A 24,556-nucleotide genomic window follows, 5' to 3' on the forward strand; every position below is an offset into this window, starting at 1 on the left:
GCGCGTTTCTCGTTAAGGAAGATGGTTGAGGGCGCAGGTGGAGGCCCTAGAGGAGATAAAGGAGGCAGAAGCAGTGAAGGAAGTGTTAAATGTAGTGGTTTGTCCTGCAAGCCTTGGGGATTCCAAGATTTGTGGAGCAGTGCCTGCCCCCACAGCCACCAGTCACCCAGTGCCCAGTCAGCGAGATGTAACGTCCTTGGCCATGCTTACTCGTCCAAGTGTCTGTGGTCAAATGCACTCTCGCAGACAGATTTTGTCTGCGACATGCTGGTAAAGCGCAGGCACAGCTTTATTAGAAAAGTAATGGTGACTGGGCAATTGTTACTGGGGGACTGCGATGGTCATCAACTTTCGGAAACTGTATCTACCAGGCGGAAAGGCAGCATTTCCTTGGCCAACAGATGGAGATAGTGGTGTTCAACACCTTTGGTTTAGTCATTCGTAGAAGGAAACAATCTTATGTGACCACAACTGCGGAACCGTGGACTGATTGCAGTGCTGAGAGAGGGCGGAGTATGGTGAACTGGACAAACTGCTGGACCGTGAGAGAGGTGCAGGCGGAGATGTTATGATGGACTGAGAAACTTGTGGTGTGCTCGTTCACTGAGATTGGTCAAAAAGCAGGCATGTCCGCTTCCATTACAGCTGATGGAGGGCTCTCGGTCAGTGTGACTGGAGCGGGTAAAGAACCTGAGGTTCTGTGGTCAAAGATCTGCGTTTCAAAAGTTGGCACGGTAACAGGGGAGAAGGAAGAAGCAGCAGATGCGATTGATGGGACGGCTGATGGTTGTTGATGTTCGCTGGTCCGCATTTATGCGCATTGGGATTCCCACAGTAAAGCATGTTGATTGCGCATGTGAAAGTTCATACATGCAGTAGTCAAATTATTGCACTTTTTACCTCGACTCAAGTTTTTTTTTTCTTTGCAAAGTTGACAGATCACGCGAGTTGGCTCATCCTTTGCAGTGTCAAAAAGGGCCTAGGTTAGGCAACCCTTGCCACCCCTGCGAGCTGCAGACCCACGGACGCTGCTGGTCATAGGCACAGTTGTGGCTGACAATGCATTGCTCATCAAGGCTGCATCACTATGTGTCTGCAACGTACCCTCCTCGTCTTCCTACTCCAATGAACTACTCAGTTGTGTGCCTCTATGTTCACGCCAACTGGGATCTAATACCTCATCATCATCATCATCATCCTCTGTGTTATCACATTCGTTGCCCTTGGAGTCACCATCTTCTTCTTGCCCTGACAGCACTGTACAGTCCACGTGAGCTTCAGATATCCAAGTCTCATCAGGATCACTTCCCCCCCAAGGGGTTAATGTCTGATGACAAGGGTCAGGATGCTGTTCAGACCGTCTTTCATCCTGCCCTGAATCCAAACTAAAAAAAAAAATTTGGGCATCGGTGCAGGTTTCCTCCTCTTGACTCTGCAAAGCTTTTGAGTACACTTCTGATGACCATAGCATAAAATGTGTGAACAGCTCTACAGACTACCATCTGTGGTTCCGTACAGTCAGTTGAATGGGTAGGATAGTTGGAACGCAGGGTGAAGCAAGGGGAATTTGGGTGCCACCTCTGTGGACTGTACTGGGTGTGATGTTAAGATGGAGGAAGAGGAGGAGAGGCCACTTGAAGCTGCACTTGCCATTCATTCGATTACATGCTCTTTCTGGGTATCATCAAGGCATACTACTGTGCATCACCCAAAGAAAGGTAGTTGTGTACCCTGTCCAGTAGCTTAAGTTGTCAGTTGTCTTTGCATAGGATGTGACGTAGGTTCACTAGTGCTTTCACAAACATTACCACCTACCCCACGTACACCTCGAACACCAAGCCTAATTTCCCTTCCACCACGGCCTCGTTTTTTCCCAGTCATGTTGCTCAGATAGTGTGGTAGGAGCACAGTATTAGAAACTAAAATTAGATTTTAAACTCTGCACCACCTCTGCAAACAGCTAAATTTCAGCGACAGTAAATTCCAAGTTGAAATATGGTGTGCTGTATCATGTTAGTCACAGAAAAAAGAATTGTTTGAGTGTGGATGAGGCCTGCATGATAAAGAAGTTATGCTACAAACAATTTGAAAGTCAGGTCCCTTACTGTGACACTAGGAACAGAAGGATTTTTTGGTGGCCTTTGGATCAGGTCTGTATAACACACTAGATGCTACAAACTATTTTAAAGTCAGGTCCCTTACTGTATGACATTAGGATCAGAAGAATTATTTTGTGGCCTATGGATCAGGCCTCTATAACACAGTAGATGCTACTTATTATTTTAAAGTCAGGTCCACTACCGTATGACTCTAGGAACAGAAGAATTTTTGTGGCCTCTGAATCAGGCCTCTACAGCTTAAATTTCAACCCAACCAAATGACAGTGTGATATGGCGGGTTGTCTAAAGCCCCCGTTACACACTGCGATATCGCTAGCAATATCGCTGTAAAGTCACCGATTTTGTGACGTAGCAGCGATATTGCTAGCGATATCGCTACATGTTATACTTACCTCCGACCGGCTCCCCCGCTGATTATCGCTGGTCGCGCGAGAAGGTCCTGGATCATTTCTCGTCGGGCGCTTCCTGTGGCGCCGACGAGCGACGCGTGGACGCGGGCGGGAGGATGTCAGGATCGCCGTGTCTGACAGGTAAGTTGCGACCCCAGACCCCAGCGATGTCGCTGGTGAGATCTGCCTGTGTGGCAGCTCACTAGCGACCACTTAGCGATGCACCAGCGATCCATATCGTTGTCGGGATCGCTGGTGCATCGCTAAGTGTAACGGTACTTTAACTTTTTGCAACTGAAAAATTACATATTTTTTTTAATGTGCTTTAGGTCTGCAGATAGTTTTATATCACCACAGCACTAAATGGCAAGGTGGGATATAGCAGGCTGTTTCACATTTAGCTAGTGAAAAAATATTAATTAGAATGCTATACACATGCATGGAGAATAATAGAAGCATTGTACATCACACTTCTATGACATGTACCCTGCTGGCTTTGTCTGTGGACCTCAGTAATGGCCAAAAAAAAATGCTGGAAGGTAAGTTTAACAGCCACACTGGACACTATCTAGCTACAGTATCTGACAGATAAACAACCACCTAGCTAACTAGCTAAAATCTTGCTGCTAACAGTGCCATTGTCAGGAGCAGGCTCTCTGCGATGTTACAGTGTCAAAATGGCGCTAAAACAAGATGTCCGCTATTTATATGGAGAGGGACATTGGCTGCTGAAATCACATGACACAAGCAATTTCATGCGCCCTGATTGGCTAGCCGCAATGTGCACACCTAAAGTTAGGGGGAAAAAAATGACTGTTTACAAGAACGCCGCGCCTCTGAGCACTGCAAACATCCTCCTTTCATCAAACACGTGCCAAACGCTCATAATACACCACCATTATCGTTAATAAAGTGCTGAAAATAATTTTGTGGCAACGCAAATATTTTCCCGCACTTTTACCGAATATTTCCGAATGTGCCATATTCATGCCATATTTATGTTTGGACATCCTTTTCCGAACAAATTCGCTCATCACTATCTGTAACATCAGAGAAGCACAGATGCACTGACGCTGAGCTTGAGCGATGAAGTCACTTGAGCGATGAAGCCAACTTCTACTGTACGTTCACCACTGCGGTCTTACCTGGGAAGCTTGCCAGCGAGCAGTAAACAGAAAAATTAAAAATCACTTCGTTCTTTAGAGTGTAGGGGATTTTTAATACATAAATTGTAAAGTTGTTTATTATTATAAGCATTTTGCAATTGTACTGATTAAGGGCTCATACTCACTTGCGAGAGACTAGCACGATTCTCGTGTGAGTCTCTCGCATGAAAACCTGGCACAGCCACCGGAACTGGGACCGGAGCATGCGACTGCATAGAAATACATGTAGCCGCACGCTCTGGTCCGAGTGCAGTGCCTGCACTCGGACCGGAGCATGCACTTGGACCGGAGCATGCGGCTACATGCATTTCTATGCAGCCGCATGCTCCGGTCCCAGTTCCGGTGGCTGTGTCAGGTTTTCATGCGAGAGACTCGCACGAGAATCGTGTGAGTCTCTCGCAAATGAGTATGAGCCCTAAAAAAAGACAAATCTTTTAACCCTCATATGCTGTGATGCTTCAAATATTTTGATGTTTTGTCCATTGCAAAACACAAAGATGATGCATAAAAAGCATATATTCTACTTCTAAGGCATTTCAACAAGATGGTATTTAGTGATGTCCTATCTCCTAATTGTTTAAAAAGGCCCGTGGCTGTTCTAAATAAGTGGCAATATACAGCAGCTCATCACATTTACTCAAAGGGTAACTGTCCATTTTTTCAAGCAGCGCTTGGGCGCACACATCAATTATTTGGTGCAGACATTTCAGCACCATTTTTGCATCTCTTAGCAGTAAAAATTAGGACAGATTTTTCACTACTCAATAGTATGGCTGAAATATGCAGCAAAAACACTGAAAGAATAGACATGCTACAAATTCAAAACAGCTGCAAATCTGCAAGGAAAAATAAGCAACGTGTGCACGAGACTTCAGGATCCTCATTCACTGTCTTGGCATTAGGCAACGCTTTAGGTCTTGTGATAAAACTGAACAGGAAAAAGACAGAAACACAACGTGTGCATACAGCTTATGGATTCAGTAGTAAGTATATGTTTTCTATTGTATCCGTACCCCACTCTGTTTATACGCTCAAGCAGGAGCTATGCGCTTCGGTCACCTAATCTATGCACATCATGAGTGATTGGTGGAAGGTCTCAGGACCCGGATCCCTACTGCTAGCAATTAGTAGCTGGACAAAAAAATAAATACAAACATTTTTATCAAAAGGTTTACTTTCTATTTAAGATTACATTGAGCCAAAACTGATCATCCTACACATGTGGTCAAAATTGTTGGTACCCCTTGTCTAATGACAGAAAAACCCACAATGGAGACAGAAATAAAGGGAATTAGACCTACCGGTAATTCTGTTTCCAGGGTTCCCTCAGACCAGCACCATGGAGGAAGTCCTCCCTTGACCTATAGTGGGACAGGATCACAGAGAGGTTAAAAGGTCCCTCCCCCCTCCACCCTCCAGTGTTTTTTCAAAGTACCACCGAGGAGGGATGGAAATGGTCTAAACGCGCCCTTACAAACGCATATATAAGAGACCATTTAACAGCTTCATCTTAGTCTGGAGCCATGGCAACCTGATGGACGAACGATCTGCCGGAAGATTGATCCCGTGCAAGCCTAAAGACAAACATAAGGGAGGGAATTAAGGGTGCTGTCCTGAGAGACTACTGGAAACCGAATTACCGGTGGGTCTAATTCCCTTTTTCCATTTCGTCCCTCCGGACAGCACCATGGAGAACATCAAACGAAAGATCCCAGTGTGGGTACAGAAACCCAAGGACCTAAAGTCCCAGGCAAGAACCAGGCTAGATATAGAAATGATCTGCAAGATCAAAGAAATATTGATGTCTAAAGAAAACCGCAAAGATAAACACCGTAGTGAGTGTCTGATCTATGTCTATAATGGCCAATTTCAGAATGAATGTGGCAAACAAGGCATGCAGCAGAAACAGAGTGAAACACACCCGCCGTACCCCAATACCAATAACGAATAGCCGTGAATTATAGTTGCTGTGATAGATACTTATAAAACACCGCAGCCACAGAAAAGGTTTAAAAACCTTATTGCCCAGCAAAGCATGGTGATAGCCGCAGCCACAACACAATGAGGACTGTACAGACCAGTAATCCGCTGCATGTGGTTAACGACAAAAGACTGTTCCTTCGTTGGTGCTCCTGGGCTCAGGTTAAACCCTGGTTAGAGATCAGCTTACCAAAGCACAAGGAAACCTGCAAGACAGAGACCCCGGACTGCAGGAAGATCAAACCAATAACAGTTAGTACATGGATAATGGGCAGAGCATTGGGATGCACATACACTACTCATCCAGGAGATCATGTCTATTACGAACCCTTTGATGTCTAAACCCCAAGTAAGGGTTGATTATTATTGAAACTAAGAAAATATGCTATCTGGCAGGTAATATCTCCTGCCATTACCAACATAGGGCTTCTTATTAGAAGCACTGAAAGGGAAACGTGGATCACGCCTATTTTACCTACAGTATGTTAGACACAGGGAGTCTGGACTCTGGAATCGATGAAATTGGTGTTGGTGGGGGGTTGTTGGTAAAAAAACTGTGAGAAGAGAGATTATTTCGAACTGCCTCTATACGAGTCATTAGTCCGGACATTATATATAAAAGTCAACTTATCTATCTATATCTATATACACACACACACACACACAGATATACACACATAGCCTAAAAGGCAATTTTCTCAGTGATATTTATACACCCAGACTGCCATGGTGGGCGTAACCATACCCTATAGCTAGAGAGAGTAGTTTTCTCCCCATCACAGAGGGGGATTACCTACTGTGAGGCAATGGGACTAAGGGTTCTCAACTCTAAAGGTACTGTCACACTTAGCGATGCACCAGCGATCCCCGACCAGCGATATGACGCGGTCAGGATCGCTGGTGCATCGCTAAGGCTACTTTCACACATCCGGTGTGTGGGGTCCGGCGGCGTGCGGTAAAAAGCCGGGCCGCCGGATCCGGCCTGCAGCCGTGACACCGGATGTGTGTGCGGCGAGAGATACGGCTCGGACATTATTTAAAGGAGCCGCAGGACGAGGTGGACAGAGGCAGCCCTGCTGAAAGGGAGGTGAGGGGAGGGGAGGAGAGGATAGAAGAGGGGAGGGGAGGGGAGAGGGGGGGTGGAGAGAGAGAGAGACATGGGGGGTTAACACTTAGTGTCCAGGCGAGAGAATCGCTCTCTCTTGCCGGGCACTTGTGGGGTTAACCCCACAGAGAGATCTCTCTCTCTCACCCAGACACTGAGTGTTAACCCCACAAGTGCCCGGCGAGAGAGATCTCTCACAAGTGTCCGGGTGACAGAGAGAGATCTCTCTCTCGCCGGGCACTTGTGGGGTTAACATTCACAGAGTCCGGGCAAGCGCTGTGTAAAAAGCCGGTCCGGCGCTGACAAAAAACGTTGCAGGGAACGTTTTTTGTAGATGCCGGACGGCTAATTTATGCCGTGTCCAGCAACAACCGGACAAGACGCATAGCCATCCGGCACGATGCGGCGACCATGAAAGCTTGTGGGACAAAACCGGATCCGGTGCTGGATCCGGTTATTAAAAATTTCGCCGCATCGTGCCGGATTACAAAAACCGGATGTGTGAAAGAGGCCTAAGTGGTCACTAGTGAGCTGCCACACAGGCAGATCTCACTAGCGACATCGCTGGGGACGGGGGTCGCTACTTACCTGTCACACCAGGCGATCCTGCGTCCTCCCACCTGGCTCCACGCGTCGCTCGTCGTCACAGCAGGAAGCGCCGCAGGAAGCTGACGACGAGAAACAGTCCAGCCTGTTCTCGCGCGATCAGCGATAAGCAGCGGGGGAGCCGGTCGGAGGTAAGTATCAGACATAGCAATATCGCTATAACGTCACAAGTTATAGCGATATTGCTAGCGATATCTCTTAGTGTGACATGCCCTTAAGCGTCCAGGTTACAGATTCTTTATCTCAGGAGCCCTGACTGCTGTAAGGACAGTGTGTGTGGTATCATCTGCCACCTGACGCATTGCTGCTGTTTCGCCACAAGGTAATGAAAAAACAGTGTTTAAGAGCCGTGTTCCTCGAAACGCATATGGTCTCATTACACACCACCCCCTGTCATTGCTGTGACATCTGAGATGTCGGTTTTGTCATTTTGAATTTTTTAAGGATCATCCAATAAAATTTTTTGGATTTTTAATTAAGCCTTGTGAGTGGGATGGATCCACCTCTAGTTTCCCTATTGCCTTGGACACTGTGCAGCAGTGAGGAAGATGTGCTCCTTCTTGTGCTTGGAATTATATCTTGGGGGTGAGCTGAATGTTCTCTTTTGTTTTTACAAAGGCAATGATGCAGTCCATGGTAAACATAATACAACAGACTTATGTGACAAAAATCTGTCTACTGGATGTTGATCAAGGCAACTAGTCTGATTGCTGTATGTGGAGCTGGGAAAGATTGTTTCCTTCCACCTCTCCATATCTCCCTTTAAAGCTAATTATGAAAGAGACTTGCCCTTAGCACTCAAGGCAGTAGCTCCTTGAGAGTTCTGTTCCAGACAGAAGAAATGCTATTTTACTAGGCCAATTCAAACAAAGGTGTTTTTTTTTTTTCTTTTAAGCTCGGATGCCAAGAATGAAGCAACAGAAGTTGGATCTGGGTCCAAACTGAAGGACTCTGCGCCTGAGACAAAACGTGAAGTGGTAGGCTAACAATACATGGTGCGGCCACACGACAAGGCCCAAGTCAGAATGTCTAAGCCAGAGGCCCACAGCCAGCGGCACAAAGCCATAACGTCCAAAGTACTATGAAGCACTATGAAACACTAGTGATACACCCTGAGGCACAGGGGCACCAAAGCACTATGATGCACCGAAGCATTATGACGCAATATGATGTATAGAGACGCTATGAAGCACTATGATGCCATATGATGCACCGAAGCATTATGACGCATTATGATGTATAGAGAGGCTATGAAGCACTATGACGCCATATGAAGCAAAAAGGCACTTATGAAGCGCTGATGCAATATGATGCATAAAGGTACTATGATGCAATATGATGCGGGGGCACTGTGAAGCAGTATGATGCAATATGCACAGAGGCCTATGAAGCACTATGATGCAATATGATTCCTAAAGGCAATATGATGCACTATAATGCGATATGATGCAGCGTTGCTGTGAAACACTCTGATGCAATATGATGTCGAGTTACTGTGAAGCACTATGGTTCAATATGCAGAGGCACTATGAAGCACTATGACGTGCATAGGTATTATGATGCACTATGATGCAATATGATGCACAAAGGCACTATGACAGAGGTACTATGATGCAATCTGGTGCAACGTGATGCACTCCATATAATGCATAGAGGCATTATGATGTAATATTACACTGTGTTCCAAATTATTATGCAAAAAATATTTCCTCATATTTTCTCTAAATTACCTATATGAATTACAGTCATTGCTATTTTCCAGTCATCTAATATTCTAGTATAATTGTAATGTTTTTGAACAAACTGCCTATGAAAACAGTATTATTATGCACAGCAGTTTTCAACCTTTTTATTTTGAACAAAAAAATGGTCAATTGTGAAATTAGAAGCATTATCAGCTTATTACAAAATGAAATCAAACAGTTTTCAAGTCAAAACTTTATTCTAGGTGATGTTACATTTGCACATAGGACCCCTTGTTCGAAAGAAGCTTCTGAACTCTCTCGTCCATTGAATTTGTCAGTTTTTGGATGGTTTGTGCTTCAATTGTTTTGCATGTGGACAGAATACCCTCCCAGAGCTGTTGCTTAGATGTAAACTGTCTCCCGCCATCATAGACACTCCTTTTGATGATGCTCCAGAGGTTCTCAATGGGGTTGAGGTCAGGGGAAGATGGTGGCCACACCATAAGTTTGTCCCCTTTTATGCCCATAGCAGAGATGCAGATGTGTTATTTGCAGCATGAGACGGTGCATTATCACGCATGAAAATGATCTTGCTGCGGAAAGCACGGTTCTTCCTCTTGAACCATAGCAGGAAGTGCTGTTTTAGAAACTCCACATAGATTATGGAGTTCATATTTACCCCTTCAGGGATCCTAAAGGGGCCGACAATCTCTCTCCCCATGATTCCAGCCCAAAACATTACTCCACCTCCTCCTTGTTGGCGCCTTAGCCGTATTTTCATGGGGTGTCCATCAACCAGCCATCCTCCACTCCATCCATCTGGACCATCGAGCGTTGCACGGCACTCATCGGTGAACAAAACAGTTTGGAAGTCAGTCTTCATGTATCGTTTAGCCCACTGGAGCCGTTTCTGCTTGTGTGCAGTGGATAGGGGTGGTCGACAGGATGGCTTACGCACAGCTGCAAACCTCTAAAGGACCCTGCCTGCATCTTGTTGTTCGGAGGACGTTGGAGGCACCAGCAGCTTCAAAAACTTGTCTGCTGCTATGACGCAATTGCCTGTTGGAAAGAGTCCTCAATTTTTCCTTATCAGCACGCACACGTGTGTGCTGGGAATCGGCTACATACTTCTTGATTGTGCGATGATCACGATGAAGTGTCTTGGCAATGTTGATTGTAGTCATGCCTTGACCTAAATACTCCACAATTTGTTGCTTCTCAGCAGCCGACACATCCTTTTTCTTTCCCATTTTGGCAAAAAATGTAGGCTGCTTAATAATGTGGAACAGCCTTCTTAAGTAGTCTTGCCTTTATTTCAGGGCTGTGGAGTCGGTAAGCCAAACCTGCGACTCCGACTCCTTAATTTCCCTTACACCGACTCCAACTCCCACATATATTGCTTATATTTAAGTGAAAAATTTATTGTAGTACAATGTGAACATCAGACATTTAATCATTTCTATGATCCAATAATCAAGATATTTAGATAGAACATAATATCTATTTATTGGAATACAACTTTAGAACACAAAAAACTGTAATAAATTGTAAATATGTAATACACTGTATACATGTACATGTATACGGTACAGACCACAGTTTGGACACACCTCCTCATTCAAAGAGTTTTCTTAATTTTCATGACTATGAAAATTGTAGATTCATTCTGAAGGCATCAAAACAATGAATTAACACATGTGGAATTATATAATTAAAGTGTGAAACAACTGAAAATATGTCTTATATTCTAGATTCTTCAAAGTAGCCACCTTTTGCTTTGATTACTGCTTTGCACACTCTTGACATTCTCTTGATGAGCTTCAAGTGGTAGTCACCAGAAATGGTCTTCCAACAGTCTTGAAGGAGTTCCCAGAGATGCTTAGCACTTGTTGGCCCTTTTGCCTTCACTCTGCGGTCCAGCTCACCCCAAACCATCTCGATTGGGTTCAGGTCTGGTGACTGTGGAGGCCAGGTCATCTGGCGTAGCACCCCATTACTCTCCTTCTTGGTCAAATAGCCCTTACACAGCCTGGAGGTGTGTTTGAGGCCATTGTCCTGTTGAAAAATAAATGATGGTCCAACTAAACATAAACCGGATGGAATAGCATGCCGCTGCAAGATGCTGTGGTAGCCATGCTGGTTCAGTATGCCTTCAATTTTGAATAAATCCCCAACAGTGTCACCAGCAAAGCACCCCCACACTATCACACCTCCTCCTCCATGCTTCACGGTGGGAACCAGGCATGTAGAGTCCATCCGTTCACCTTTTCTGCGTCGCACAAAGACATGGTGGTTGGAACCAAAGATAAACCAAATAAAGCAAAGCCAATATCAGTCCGAAATGACAATTATTTCCCATCCAAATTTACAATGTAAAGCAGCAAATGAGATAAAATGTAACTTTTAATATACCAATTAAAAAATACCAAAAATAATGTCACCCACAAGTGAATTTAAAAAAAGATGCAAGATAAATGGGTGATCCTCAGAGGATATTTGCAAGCACCCAAACGCACCACATAAGGGATATAGAATGTAACTGATAAAACAGACAACAACCTATATAATGGATACAGCATGAATAAAAAAGTAGCACAATGCTATAGCCAATTGCACATGTATACACATGTATATTTTTTTAAAAGGCCAGACCACAGGTTCATAGCCTTTCATAAACGAGATTTCAAAAAAGGAACGAGATTTCAAAAAAGGAACAATCTCACCGGTTTATGCAGACGGTCAGGAGTCACCAGGGATACTCTGTATGCCAACAGGAAGGTAGACATGGGAAGACAATACCCTGTCAATTCCCTTACATGCTAACCATTAACTGATCCCCAGGCTCCTGCCCTTACAAGGGCAGTCCACAGCTAGCCCTATATTGCACATGCCCTGCACTTTCCCTATAAGGAGCGTCCCAACGCGTTTCATCCAAGTAACTCTTCAGGGGACTAACTTGTTTAAAGTGCCATAGTGCTATAGCTAAGAGAAATACATCCTCCCGCTCTCTGTGCTATCTGCTGTCTGCCATAAACCGTGAGATTGTTCCTTTTGCAAATATCCTCTGAGGATCACTCATTTATCTTGCATCTTTTTTTAAATTCCCTTGTGGGTGACATTATTTTTGGTATTTTTTAATTGGTATATTAAAAGTTACATTTTATCTCATTTGCTGCTTTACATTGGAACCAAAGATCTCAAATTTGGACTCATCAGACCAAAGCACAGATTTCCACTGGTCTAATGTCCATTCCTTGTGTTCTCTAGCCCAAACAAGTCTCTTCTGCTTGTTGCCTGTCCTTAGCAGTGGTTTCCTAGCTGGTATTTTACCATGAAGGCCTGCTGCACAAAGTCTCCTCTTAACAGTTGTTGTAGAGATGTGTCTGCTGCTAGAACTCTGTGTGGCATTGACCTGGTCTCTATTCTGAGCTGCTGTTAACCTGCGATTTCTGAGGCTGGTGACTCGGATGAACTTATCCTCCGCAGCAGAGGTGACTCTTGGTCTTCCTTTCCTGGGGCGGTCCTCATGTGACCCAGTTTCTTTGCAGCGCTTGATGGTTTTTGCCAATGCACTTGGGGACACTTTCAAAGTTTTCCCAATTTTTCGAACTAACTAACCTTCATTTCTTAAAGTAATGATGGCCACTCGTTTTTCTTTACTCAGCTGCTTTTTTCTTGCCATAATACAAATTCTAACAGTCTATTCAGTAGGACTATCACCTGTGTATCCACCAGACTTCTGCACAACACAACTGATGGTCCCAACCCCATTTATAAGGCAAGAAATCCCACTTATTAAACCTGACAGGGCACACCTGTGAAGTGAAAACCATTTCCGGTGACTACCTCTTGAAGCTCATCAAGAGAATGCCAAGAGTGTGCAAAGCAGAAATCAAAGCAAAAGGTGGCTACTTTGAAGAACCTAGAATATAAGACACACAGTATTTTCAGTTGTTTCACACTTTTTTGTTAATTATATAATTCCACATGTGTTAATTCATAGTTTTGATGCCTTCAGAGTGAATCTACAATTTTCATAGTCATGAAAATAAAGAAAACGCTTTGATTGAGAAGATGTGTCCAAACTTTTGGTCTGTACTGTATATATATATATATATATATATATATATATATATATATATATATATATATATACACACACACATACACATATACACACACATACATACACTATGACATCTCGGCTAAGATAAAGCCTAGATCCTCAGGCTACATTCACACTACGGGCGTAGCCAGGATCAAACCTAGGGGGAGGGGGGGCAGAATCTCATACTGTTCCGCAGAATTTCATACTGCACACCTCAGCTGCTGCAGAACCTCATACTTCACACCCCCACACTTTAAAATAAAGCCTGCACCTTAAGAAGATGTGGTGATGAATGCAGTCTATTTATTCCAACTATCAGTTGATGTTGATATTACTGAAGACGAGCAATGCCTGTCCTGGGCGTCCTTTTGGGCAGCTATGAGGTGTACCTGACTGGTGCTAAAAAAAAAAAAAAAGGAGTGTTAGTCTGTGTGCTATCCGGCTTTCATTCTTTTTGTTACAGATAGGATATGGATAGACAGATATGGATAAATGGATATATAGATAGAGCAGATTTCTAATCTGCTTTTGCTATTGAAAACATTATCTATGAGCTCAAAAACCTTTCATGTCATGCGGTTGTTTAAAAAGCGGATCTGCTTTTGCAACTGAAAAACGTATCCTCAAAAAACGCAGGAAAAACGCTGTGTGTGAATGTAGCCTTAGATCAGGAATAGAACAGTCATTTATAGGACATTTCATAACTTTCCCAAATTCCTATGAAAAAATATTCAGCATATTCTGCATTGAATTACTGTACCCAATTTATTATATATTTTAGGAGTCGGTCTATTTTATACCGACTCCAACTCAGACTCCACCAAAATGAGCACGGACTCCGACTCCACAGCCCTGCTTTATTTGGACACACCTGCCAAACTAATTTGCACAGGTATCTGCAATTACTTTCAGTGATATAAAGAGCCCTGACACACATCACCATCAATGAGTTTAAATGACAAAAAAATTCTAACCTTATCACTCCTAAACTCTTTTTGCATAATAATTTGGAACACAGTTTATGTACAGAGGCATTATGATGCCATCTGATGCCCCGGGCACTATGGATGCAATATGATGCACTATGATGTAATACGATGCAGAGGCATTATGAAGCAATATGATCCATAGAGGCACTCAATATAAAGCATAGAAGCACTGTAATACAATATGAAGCGTAGAGGCACTCAATATAGCGCATAGAGGCAATATGATGCATAGAGATACTCAATGTGATGCTATGATGAAATGATATGCACAGAGACACTCCATATAAAGCATAAAAGCACTATAATGCAATATGAAGCATAGAGGCACTCAATGCATAGAGATACTCCGTGCCATGCATAGAGGCACCATGATGCAATATGATGCACAGAGGCCCTGAATATAAAACATAGAAGCACTCTAATGCGATATAAAGCATAGAGGCACCCAATATAATGCATAGAAGCAATATGGTGCACAGAGACACTCAATGTAATGCGTAGAGGCAGTATGATGCAATATGATGTCCGGAGGCACTCAATATAAAGCATAGAAGCACTATAATGCAATATGAAGCATAGAGGCACTCAATATAGAGCATAGAGGCAATATGATGCATAGAGATACTCAATATGATGCTATTATGCACAAATGCACTCCATAAAAAGCATAAAAGCACTATAATGCAATATGAAGCATAGAGTGTTATGATTGAGTCACCGTAGGAGGCAAAAACAGAAATGCTAGCTAAGTCCAGAAAACCAGAGAGGTTGGCAGCTATCGGATTGCAGACCCCTGATCCTATCCACAACAACTAACAGTAGCCGTGGGGGGTTCCTACGATGCCCTAGACCCCTCGATCACAGCCGGAGAATTAAATAGGCCTAAAGAAAGGGGAAATCTAAACTGCCCCAGAGCAGACCCCAAAGCAATAGGCAGCCCCCAACATATAATGACGGTGAAGCAAGATGAAAACACTAACACAGACAGAAAAATAGACTGAGCTAAGACGGGGCCCAAGCTAACTAGATAGGAAAGGACAGGAAGGCTGCTGTCTGCAATCCGTGAAAAACCCTATGAAAATAAGAGCCAACAGACTGACAGTGAAAAAGGCCCTGAAGACACTAGGCTTCAAAAAAGCTATGTCAGTACTCAGGAATATTCTGAAGACAGAGCAATCGGCAAAAGGAGATTCAGCTCATCCCAGCAGGGAATGGCAGAATCCAGAAAAGCAAGGAAAACAAAAACAAAACACAAATGCTAACAGGCAAAGCTTTAGAGGAGCAGGAATCAGACTGGTGTCCTAGAAGTCCACAGAGAAATCACCCGCAGGGCAGAAGGGCGTCGGCAGCCTTATATCCAGTCAGTGACTCCACTCAGCCAGTCATCCTCATTAGGCTCAGGTGCCTGATAATCAGGCTCATTACCTTCCTTTACCAGAATAGGGAGTTCACCAGACCTCAGTGACGAAGGGGAAAATGAACTCACAACAATAGAGGCACTCAATGCATAGAAGCAACATGATGCATAGAGATACTCAGTGCCATGCATAGAGGCACTATGATGCAATACACCACACAGAGGCCCTCAATATAAAACATAGAAGCACTAATGCGATATGAAGCATAGAGGCACCCAATATATTGCATAGAAGCTATATGGTGCAGAGAAACACTCAATATAATGCATAGAGGCAGTCTGATGCAATATGATACACAGAGGCCCACAATATAAAGCATAGAAGCGCTATAATGCAATCTGAAGCATAGAGGCTCAATATAATTTGTAGACCCAGCCGTTGGTCTCAATCCTGTTGAGTGGTGTGATTTTCTCTCTTTTCCTTTCCCTCTCTCTACGGCTAGTGCCATGAGCTGCCACTCTGAACGGAACATCTCATTTGTCAGACTGACCCCACCCAAAGGAGCTAATTACTGAGCTACAGCTGGAGGGCCTTCATGGAGACACTGTGCTGCATTAACCCCCTGTGTCCTCTTATGGATGAAGTAGTTACAGTCATGGCCAAAAGTATTGACACCCCTGCAATTCTGTCAGATAATACTCAGTTTCTTCCTGAAAATGATTGCAAACACAAATTCTTTGGTATTATTATCTTCATTTAATTTGTCTTAAATGAAAAAACACAAAAAGAATTGTCCTCAAGCCAAATTGGATATAATTCCACACCAAACATAACAAAGAGGGTGGACAAAAGTATTGGCACTGGTCGAAAAATCATGTGATGCTTCTCTAATTTGTGTAATTAACAGCACCTATAACTTATCTGTGGCACCTAACAGGTGTTGGCAATAACTAAATCACACTTGCAGCCAGTTGACATGGATTAAAGTTGACTCAACCTCTGTCTTATGTCCTTGTGTGTACCACATTGAGCATGGAGAAAAGAAAGAAGACCAAAGAACTGTCTGAGGACTTGAGAAACCAAATTGTGAGGAAGCATGAGCAATCTCAAGGCTACAAGTCCATCTCCAAAGACCTGAATGTTCCTGTGTCTACCGTGCGCAGTGTCATCAAGAAGTTTAAAGCCCATGGCACTGTGGCTAACCTCCCTAGATGTGGCCGGAAAAGAAAAATTGACAAGAGATTTCAACGCAAGATTGTGCGGATGTTGGATAAAGAACCTCCACTAACATCCAAACAAGTTCAAGCTGCCCTGCAGTCCGAGGGTACAACGGTGTCAACCCGTACTATCCGTCGGCATCTGAATGAAAAGGGACTGTATGGTAGGACACCCAGGAAGACTCCACTTCTTACCCCGAGACATAAAAAAGCCAGGCTGGAGTTTGCCAAAACTTACCTGAAAAAGCCTAAAACATTTTGGAAGAATGTTCTTTGGTCAGATGAGACAAAAGTAGAGCTTTTAGGGCAAAAGCATCAACATAGAGTTTACAGGAGAAAAAAGAGGCATTCAAAGAAAAGTACATGGTCCCTACAGTCAAACATGGCGGAGGTTCCCTGATGTTTTGGGGTTGCTTTGCTGCCTCTGGCACTGGACTGCTTGACCGTGTGCATGGCATTATGAAGTCAGAAGACTACCAACAAATTTTGCAGCATAATTTAGGGCCCAGTGTGAGAAAGCTGGGTCTCCCTCAGAGGTCATGGGTCTTCCAGCAGGACAATAACCCAAAACACACTTCAAAAAGCACTAGAAAATGGTTTGAGAGAAAGCACTGGAGACTTCTAAGGTGGCCAGCAATGAGTCCAGACCTGAATCCCATAGAACACCTGTGGAGAGATCTAAAAATGGCAGTTTGGAGAAGGCACCCTTCAAATATCAGGGACCTGGAGTAGTTTGCCAAAGAAGAATGGTCTAAAATTCCAGCAGAGCATTGTAAGAAACTCATTGATGGTTACTGGAAGCGGTTGGTCGCAGTTATTTTGGCTAAAGGTTGTGCAACCAAGTATTAGGCTGAGGGTGCCAATACTTTTGTCCGGCCCATTTTTGGAGTTTTGTGTGAAATGATCAATGTTTTGCTTTTTGCTTCATTCTCTTTTGCGTTTTTTCATTTAAGACAAATTAAATGAAGATAATAATACCAAAGAATTTGTGTTTGCAATCATTTTCAGGAAGAAACTGAATATTATCTGACAGAATTGCAGGGGTGTCAATACTTTTGGCCATGACTGTAAGTCGAACCATGAGATGTAACCTAGACATATGGCCTTATTATAGCCTAGAGGTCCAAGGCTTAACTGCATATATGTTTACAAATACCTCATCACCTGAGCAGATTTCGTCACAAAGTCATGAGACTAGCATCCGTCCAGAGACCTAGGCCATCAACAGCATTCCACCATGCACTTACCTGTGCTGGCTCCATACCTGCTAGAAAACAGGGGGAGCTGGTAACGCCGAGCCCACCATGGAGGGAAACGGCGTCCCGTCAGGCATGCTGCATTACTGCCAATGATTTCCTCTCCTGTGCCCCACGAGATCCAGGAAACTCGCCTGTTGCCTGTCTCGTTCTGCACAACCGCGTTCTACAGTGGAACGCACGACGACCTGCTCTGGCATCACCGGAGGAGCGACGCCTTCTTCTCCACCCGATTTTTGTAAGTAGCAGTGGCTTGCAGGCCGGCGTCGGAGCCAAGAGCCTCCACTGTGGGAGGAAGCGGCTCTACCCAGGAGCCTCGTCCGCACCCTGGTCTCTGTGGCTGAGGGACCCCTTCTAGGAGGGTTTCAGCCCCGGGCTGCTTGACAGGGGGAAGGTTTGGCCCAGCCGCCCGATCCCCCTGGGCCCCGTCAAACGTTCACCTTCTATCTTCACTCCTCCTGGAGCAACCTCTCCTACGACCGTCCCATTTGGGACAGGAAAAACACTGGATGGGGGAGGGACCTTTTAACCTCTCTGTGATCATGTCCCGCTACAGGTCAAGGGAGGACTTCCTCCATGGTGCTGTCCGGAGGGACGAAATGGAAAACTTGATTGATTCTGACAAAAGTACTGTATTTTGCAACGTACGCCGGGTGTCGTCTTATACGATGGGTGCGGAGTTCTGCGTTCGCCGCATTCGATGCGGGGAGTGGTCCCGATGAGGAGGTGCCTCACTGGGAAAGGTGTAAGAGAATCAAGCCCACCCTTATACAATATTACCTCCTTCTATTTCACCAGTCTGGCCCGCCCTTCTCTGCCTCTCAAGTCTCGGGAGGATGGAAGTGTAGAGGCACATGCGTGCCTGTGCCGCTTCACTTAAATCCTTACGAAATTTGAGCGGCAGAGAAGCGTGGGCAAGACAGGTGAAAGAGAAGGAGGTAATAGGATACAAGCGCGGGCTTGATTCACTTACACCATCCCAGTGAGGCACCTAGTCATCGCAACTGCTCCCCGCACCGTATGCGGCGACCGCAGAGCTCCGCACCCGCCGTATAAGATGACACCCGGCATATAAGATGACCCCCGACTTATACGGCGAGTATATCCCAAAGTCTATATTTTAAGTGGAAAAGTTGGGAGTCATCTTATACGCCCAGTCTTATACGCCATAAAATACGGTAATAAATCCAAAATCTATGAAAATGAACAAATGAAAGTCTGACATTGCTTTTCAACCATGCTTCCACAGAATTTAAAAAAAAATAAAACTCATAAAATAAGCCTGGACAGAAATGTTGGTACCCTTAACTTAATATTTTGTTGCACAACCTTTTGAGGTAATCACTGCAATCAAAAGATTTCTGTAACTGTCAATTAGACTTCTGCAACTCTTGACAGATATTTTGACCCACGCCTCAAGAGCACACTGCTCCAGTTGTCTCGTGTTTGAAGGTTGCCTTTTCCATGTGTCATGTTTCAGCTCTTTCCAAAGATGCTCAATAGGATTTAGGTCAGGGCTCATAGAAGGCCACTTCAGAATAGTCCAATGTTTTCCTCTTAGTCGTTCTTGGGTGTTTTAGCTGTGTGTTTTGGGTCATTATCCTGTTGCAAGACCCATGACATGCCACTGAGACCAAGCTTTCTGATACTGGGCAGCACATTTCTGTCTAAAATCCCTTGGTAGTCTTGAGATTTCATTGTACCCTGCACACATTCCACACATTCTAGACACCTTGTGCCAAATGCAGCAAAGCAGCCCCAGAACATAACAGAGCCTCCTCCATGTTTCACAGTAGGGACAGTGTTCTTTTCTTGATATGCTTCATTTTTCCATCTGTGAACATAGAGCTGATGTGCCTTGCCAAAAAGTTCCATTTTGTCTCATGTGTCAATAGGACATTCTCCTAGAAGCTTTGTGGCCTGTCAACATGTAGTTAAGCAAATTCCAGTCTGGCTTTTTTTAAACAGTTGTGTCCTCCTTGGTCATCTCCCATGAAGTCCACTTTGGCTCATACAGTCATGGCCAAAAGTTTTGAGAATGACACAAATATTAATTTTTACAAAGTCTACTGCTTCATTTTTTCTAATGGCAATTTGCATATACTCCAGAATGTTATAAAGAGTGATCAGCTTAACAGCAATTACTTGCAAAGTCAATATTTGCCTAGAAAATGAACTTTATCCCCCAAAACACATTTCAACATCATTGCAGCCCTGCCTTAAAAGGACCAGCTAACATCGTGTCAGTGATTGCTCCATTAACACAGGTGTGGGTGTTGATGAGGACAGGGCTGGAGATCAATCTGTCATGATTAAGTAAGAATGACACCACTGGACACTTTAAAAGGAGGCTGGTGCTTGGCATCATTGTTTCTCTTCTGTTAACCATGGTTATCTCTAAAGAAACACGTGCAGTCATCATTGCACTGCACAAAAATGGCCTAACAGGGAAGAGTATCACAGCTAGAAAGATTGCACCTCAGTCAACAATCTATCGCATCATCAAGAACTTCAAGGAGAGAGGTTCCCTTGTTGCCAAAAAGGCTCCAGGGCGCCCAAGAAAGACCAGCAAGCGCCAGGACCGTCTCTTAAAAGTGTTTCAGCTGCGGGATCGGGCTACCAGCAGTGCAGAGCTTGCTCAGGAATGACAGCAGGCAGGTGTGAGTGCATCTGCACGCACTGTGAGGCGGAGACTCTTGGAGCAAGGCCTGGTCTCAAGGAGGGCAGCAAAGAAGCCACTTCTCTCCAGGAAAAACATCATGGACAGACTGATATTGTGAAAGAGGTACAGGGAGTGGACTGCTGAGGACTGGAGTAAAGTCATTTTCTCTGATGAATCCCCTTTTCGATTGTTTGGGACATTTGGAAAACGGCTTATTCGGAGAAGACCAGGTGAGCGCTACCACCAGTCTTGTCTCATGCCAACTGTCAAGCATCCTGAAACCATTCATGTGTGGGGTTGCTTCTCAGCCAAGGGAATGGGCTCTCTCTCAGTCTTGCCTAAAAACACAGCCATGAATAAAGAATGGTACCAGAATGTCCTCCAAGAGCAACTTCTCCCAACCATCCAAGAGCAGTTTGGCGATCAACAATGCCTTTTTCAACATGATGGAGCACCTTGCCATAAAGCAAAGGTGATAACTAAATGGCTCAGGGAACAAAACAGAGATTTTGGGACTATGGCCTGGAAACTCCCCAGATCTTAATCCCATTGAGAACTTGTGGTCAATCATCAAGAGACGAGTGGACAAACAAAAACCTTCAAATTCAGACAAAATAAAAGCATTGATTTTGCAAGAATGGACTGCTATCAGTCAGGATTTGATCCAGAAGTTGATTGAGAGCATGCCAGGGAGAATTGCTGAGGTCCTGAAGAAGAAGGGTCAACACTGCAAATATTCACTTGCTGCATTAACTCATTCTAACTGTCAATATAACCTTTTGCTACTCATAATATGATTGCAATTATATTTCTGTATGTGATAAAAACATCTGACAAACACACATAAAAACCAGAGGCCAGCAGATCATGTGAAAATATAATATTTGTGTCATTCTCAAAACTTTTGGCCATGACTGTACAATGACTGAATGGTTCGATCTGACACTGATGTTCCTTGAGCTTGAGGTTCACCTTTAATCTGTTTAGAAATTTTTCTGGGCTCTTTTGTTACCATTCGTATTATCCGTCTCTTTGGTTTGCCATCAATTTTCCTCCTGCGGCCACATACAAGGATGTTGGCTACAGTCCCATGGAGCTTAAATTTCCGAATAATATGTGCAACTGTAGTCACAGGAACATCAAACTGCTTGGAGATGGTCTTATAACTTTTACTTTTAGCATGTTTGTCTAGAATTTTCTTTCTAATCTCCTGAGACAGATCCTTCCCTTCCTCTGGTCCATGTTGAGTGCGATACACACCGTCACCAAACAGCACTTTGAGTATCTGTAATCCTATATACAGACCCACTCACTGATTCCAAGGTTGAAGACACCTGTGATGCTAATTAGTGGACACACCTGGATTTAACATGTCCCTTTTGTCACATTATTTTCAGGGGTATCATCATTCTGTCCAGGCCTATTTCATGAGTTTTAGTTATTTTTTTTTAAATTTGTGGAAGCATGGCTGAAGAGCAATGTCTGACTTTCATTTGCTCATTTTCATAGATTTTTGATTTATTATTACTTTTGTCAGATTCAAATTAGTTCTGTCACCACTGTGGTTTTCTCTGTCATTAAACGAGGGGTACCAACAATTTTGACCACGTGTGTACATGTCTTAGATCCCGGTTATCGATACACCCTACCTTCATATCCATGGATTTGGCAGTATATTTAAAATGTACTTCATACTTATTGGAACCAGAGGTTTGAGCTCATAGACTATCACTCTACTCTTCTGACACGTCTATGGAAGAAGACTATTTTTGTGCTATCCTTTATTTATATTTAGTCCTCATCGTTTTAGGCTATGTGCACCCGCTGCGGATTCACCAGAGGATTTTTCCGTGCAGATCCACAGGTAAAACCGCAGGTAAAGTGACCTGCGGATTGGCCAGCGGTTTTCCCCTGCGGTTTGACACCTGGACAATGGAATAGGTGTCAAACCACAGCAGAAACCGCAGAAAGAATTGACATGTCAATTCTTTCTGCGGATTTAAAACCGCAGCTTTTCTGCAGTGAAAAAAACTGCAGCATGTGCACTGCGGATTGTAAATCCCATAGACTTGCATGGTACTGTACACTGTCTGTGGAACTGCTGTGGATCCGCAAGGCCAAATCCGCAGCGTGTGCACATACCATTAAAGTTTGGTCCCAGAAATACTAGAGATGATTTCTGTAAATGAGGATGAGAATGAGCATAAACTGTGTACTTAGAGATCAATGTATCTCCCATAGAGGCAGCTGCAGAGAACTGTCAGTGTATAGTAAAACACGCTCTGTCTATAAAAAGTCAGGAGTTGTACAATTTAACACATATATTCTAGTGTTGTACCTCACGGCCAATGACTTTCACCCACACTTTCTCTCCAACATCTACTACTTCAGAGGGACGCTCAACGTGGGCAGATGACATATGTGTTCTGTGAACAAGACCTGCCAATTTGAAAAAAAAATTTATGTGATCCAGAGTTTTTAAATATTTTAACAGGTTAAGAAAAGGGTAGGAGCTGGAGAATCCTTTCTTACCTTGCTTTCTGCTGCCTGGTATTTTAATAAACGCTCCATAGTCAGTCAAATTTGCAACCTGTGGATAATCAGAAATTGGCACAGTAAATGACAGAATATATTAAACCACCATATGTCACAAAAGTAATATACGACAAATGATCTATCACATTTACTAATGTTTATTATATCCACTAAATAATACATACAGCACCTTTATCATTGTAATCAATTTGGAGTGGGGAATACAGCTCTGGCTAAAATTAAGAGACCACTTTCAAATGTTCACTTTGTCTGATTTTTCGCTTTATAGGTATATTTTTGAGTAAAATGTAAATTGTTCTTTTAGTCTACAAACTTCTGACAACATCTCATAATTTCCAAGCAATAAATTTTATATTTTTTTTCTGACAAAGAAAAATGGTCAAAATTAAATAAAAAAACAGTGCTTTCAGACCTCAAATAATGCTAACAAGCTCATAATCATTTAGAAAAAACAATAATGTTTTAACTCGGGAATAACCATGATTTTTAAAAACCGCTTTCATGCGTCTTGGCATGCTTTCCACCAGTCTTTCACACTGCTCCTGGCGCAAAAATTTAAGCAGTTCTTATTTGTTTGATGGCTTGTGACTATCCATCTTCCTCTTGATTACATTCCAGAGGTTTTCAATGGGGTTCAGGTCTGGAGAATGGGTTGCCCATGACAGGGTTTTGATGTCGTGGTCTCTTAATTTCTTGCCGGCGCTGTTTATTGTATGCCTCTACATTAATACAATTTAAAGTCATGACCTGAACCAATATATATTCTTGAATGCAGTATGAGATTGAATCAATCACTAAATATACAATACCATCTGCAGCCCCCGAGGTATATTAAGAGACTCGGCAGCACCCAAGGTGTATATGATGTTCTGCAGCAGCTGATGTGTATACTGTGATGTTCTGCAGCAGCTGAGGTGCTTTTTCTTCTTTCAATGTGTTTTTCTTCTTTATATAACTAACAGGAAAACATGGATTTTTGTGATAACTCGCCGTAAAATCCTTTTCTCCGAGATGCTCATTGGGGGACACAGGTACTGTGGGTGTATGCTACCGCCGCCTGGAGGCTGACACAAATTGAACAAAAAGAGGTTAGCTCCTCCTCCGCCGTATACACCCTCGCCCCGGTTGCGGGCGGAAACCAGTTTAGTGCAACAGCAGTAGGAGAACAACAAAAAATCAGCCTTAATGCAGATAACAATATGTCTGGAAAGGAACCACTCTAACATCAACAAAAATGCAAAAATGCACATTAAATAAAAAAAGCCAACTGGCTATCAGGGTGGGTGCTGTGTCCCCCAATGAGCGTCTCGGAGAAAAGGATTTTACGGTGAGTTTATCACAAAAATCCATGTTTCTCCT

At 43.6% G+C, this 24,556-nt stretch overlaps 1 protein-coding gene across 2 annotated transcripts in view; it reads right to left on the bottom strand.

Moving 5' to 3' along the window:
- Positions 1 to 24,556, bottom strand: part of ZCCHC17 (zinc finger CCHC-type containing 17) — a 105,247-nt gene that overhangs the window by 19,315 nt on the left and 61,376 nt on the right. For both annotated transcript variants that reach the window (XM_073564342.1, XM_073564352.1), the window contains exons 3-4: positions 23,174 to 23,231; positions 22,980 to 23,080 (exon numbers count right to left, since the gene is read on the bottom strand). In XM_073564342.1, coding sequence (XP_073420443.1) covers positions 22,980 to 23,080; positions 23,174 to 23,231 — 159 coding nt within the window. The remainder of the gene's footprint in view (positions 1 to 22,979; positions 23,081 to 23,173; positions 23,232 to 24,556) is intronic.

This window comes from Dendrobates tinctorius, unplaced genomic scaffold (genome assembly GCF_039654945.1).
Source record: "Dendrobates tinctorius isolate UK_male_01 unplaced genomic scaffold, ASM3965494v1 ptg000015l, whole genome shotgun sequence".
NCBI lineage: Eukaryota > Metazoa > Chordata > Amphibia > Anura > Dendrobatidae > Dendrobates > Dendrobates tinctorius.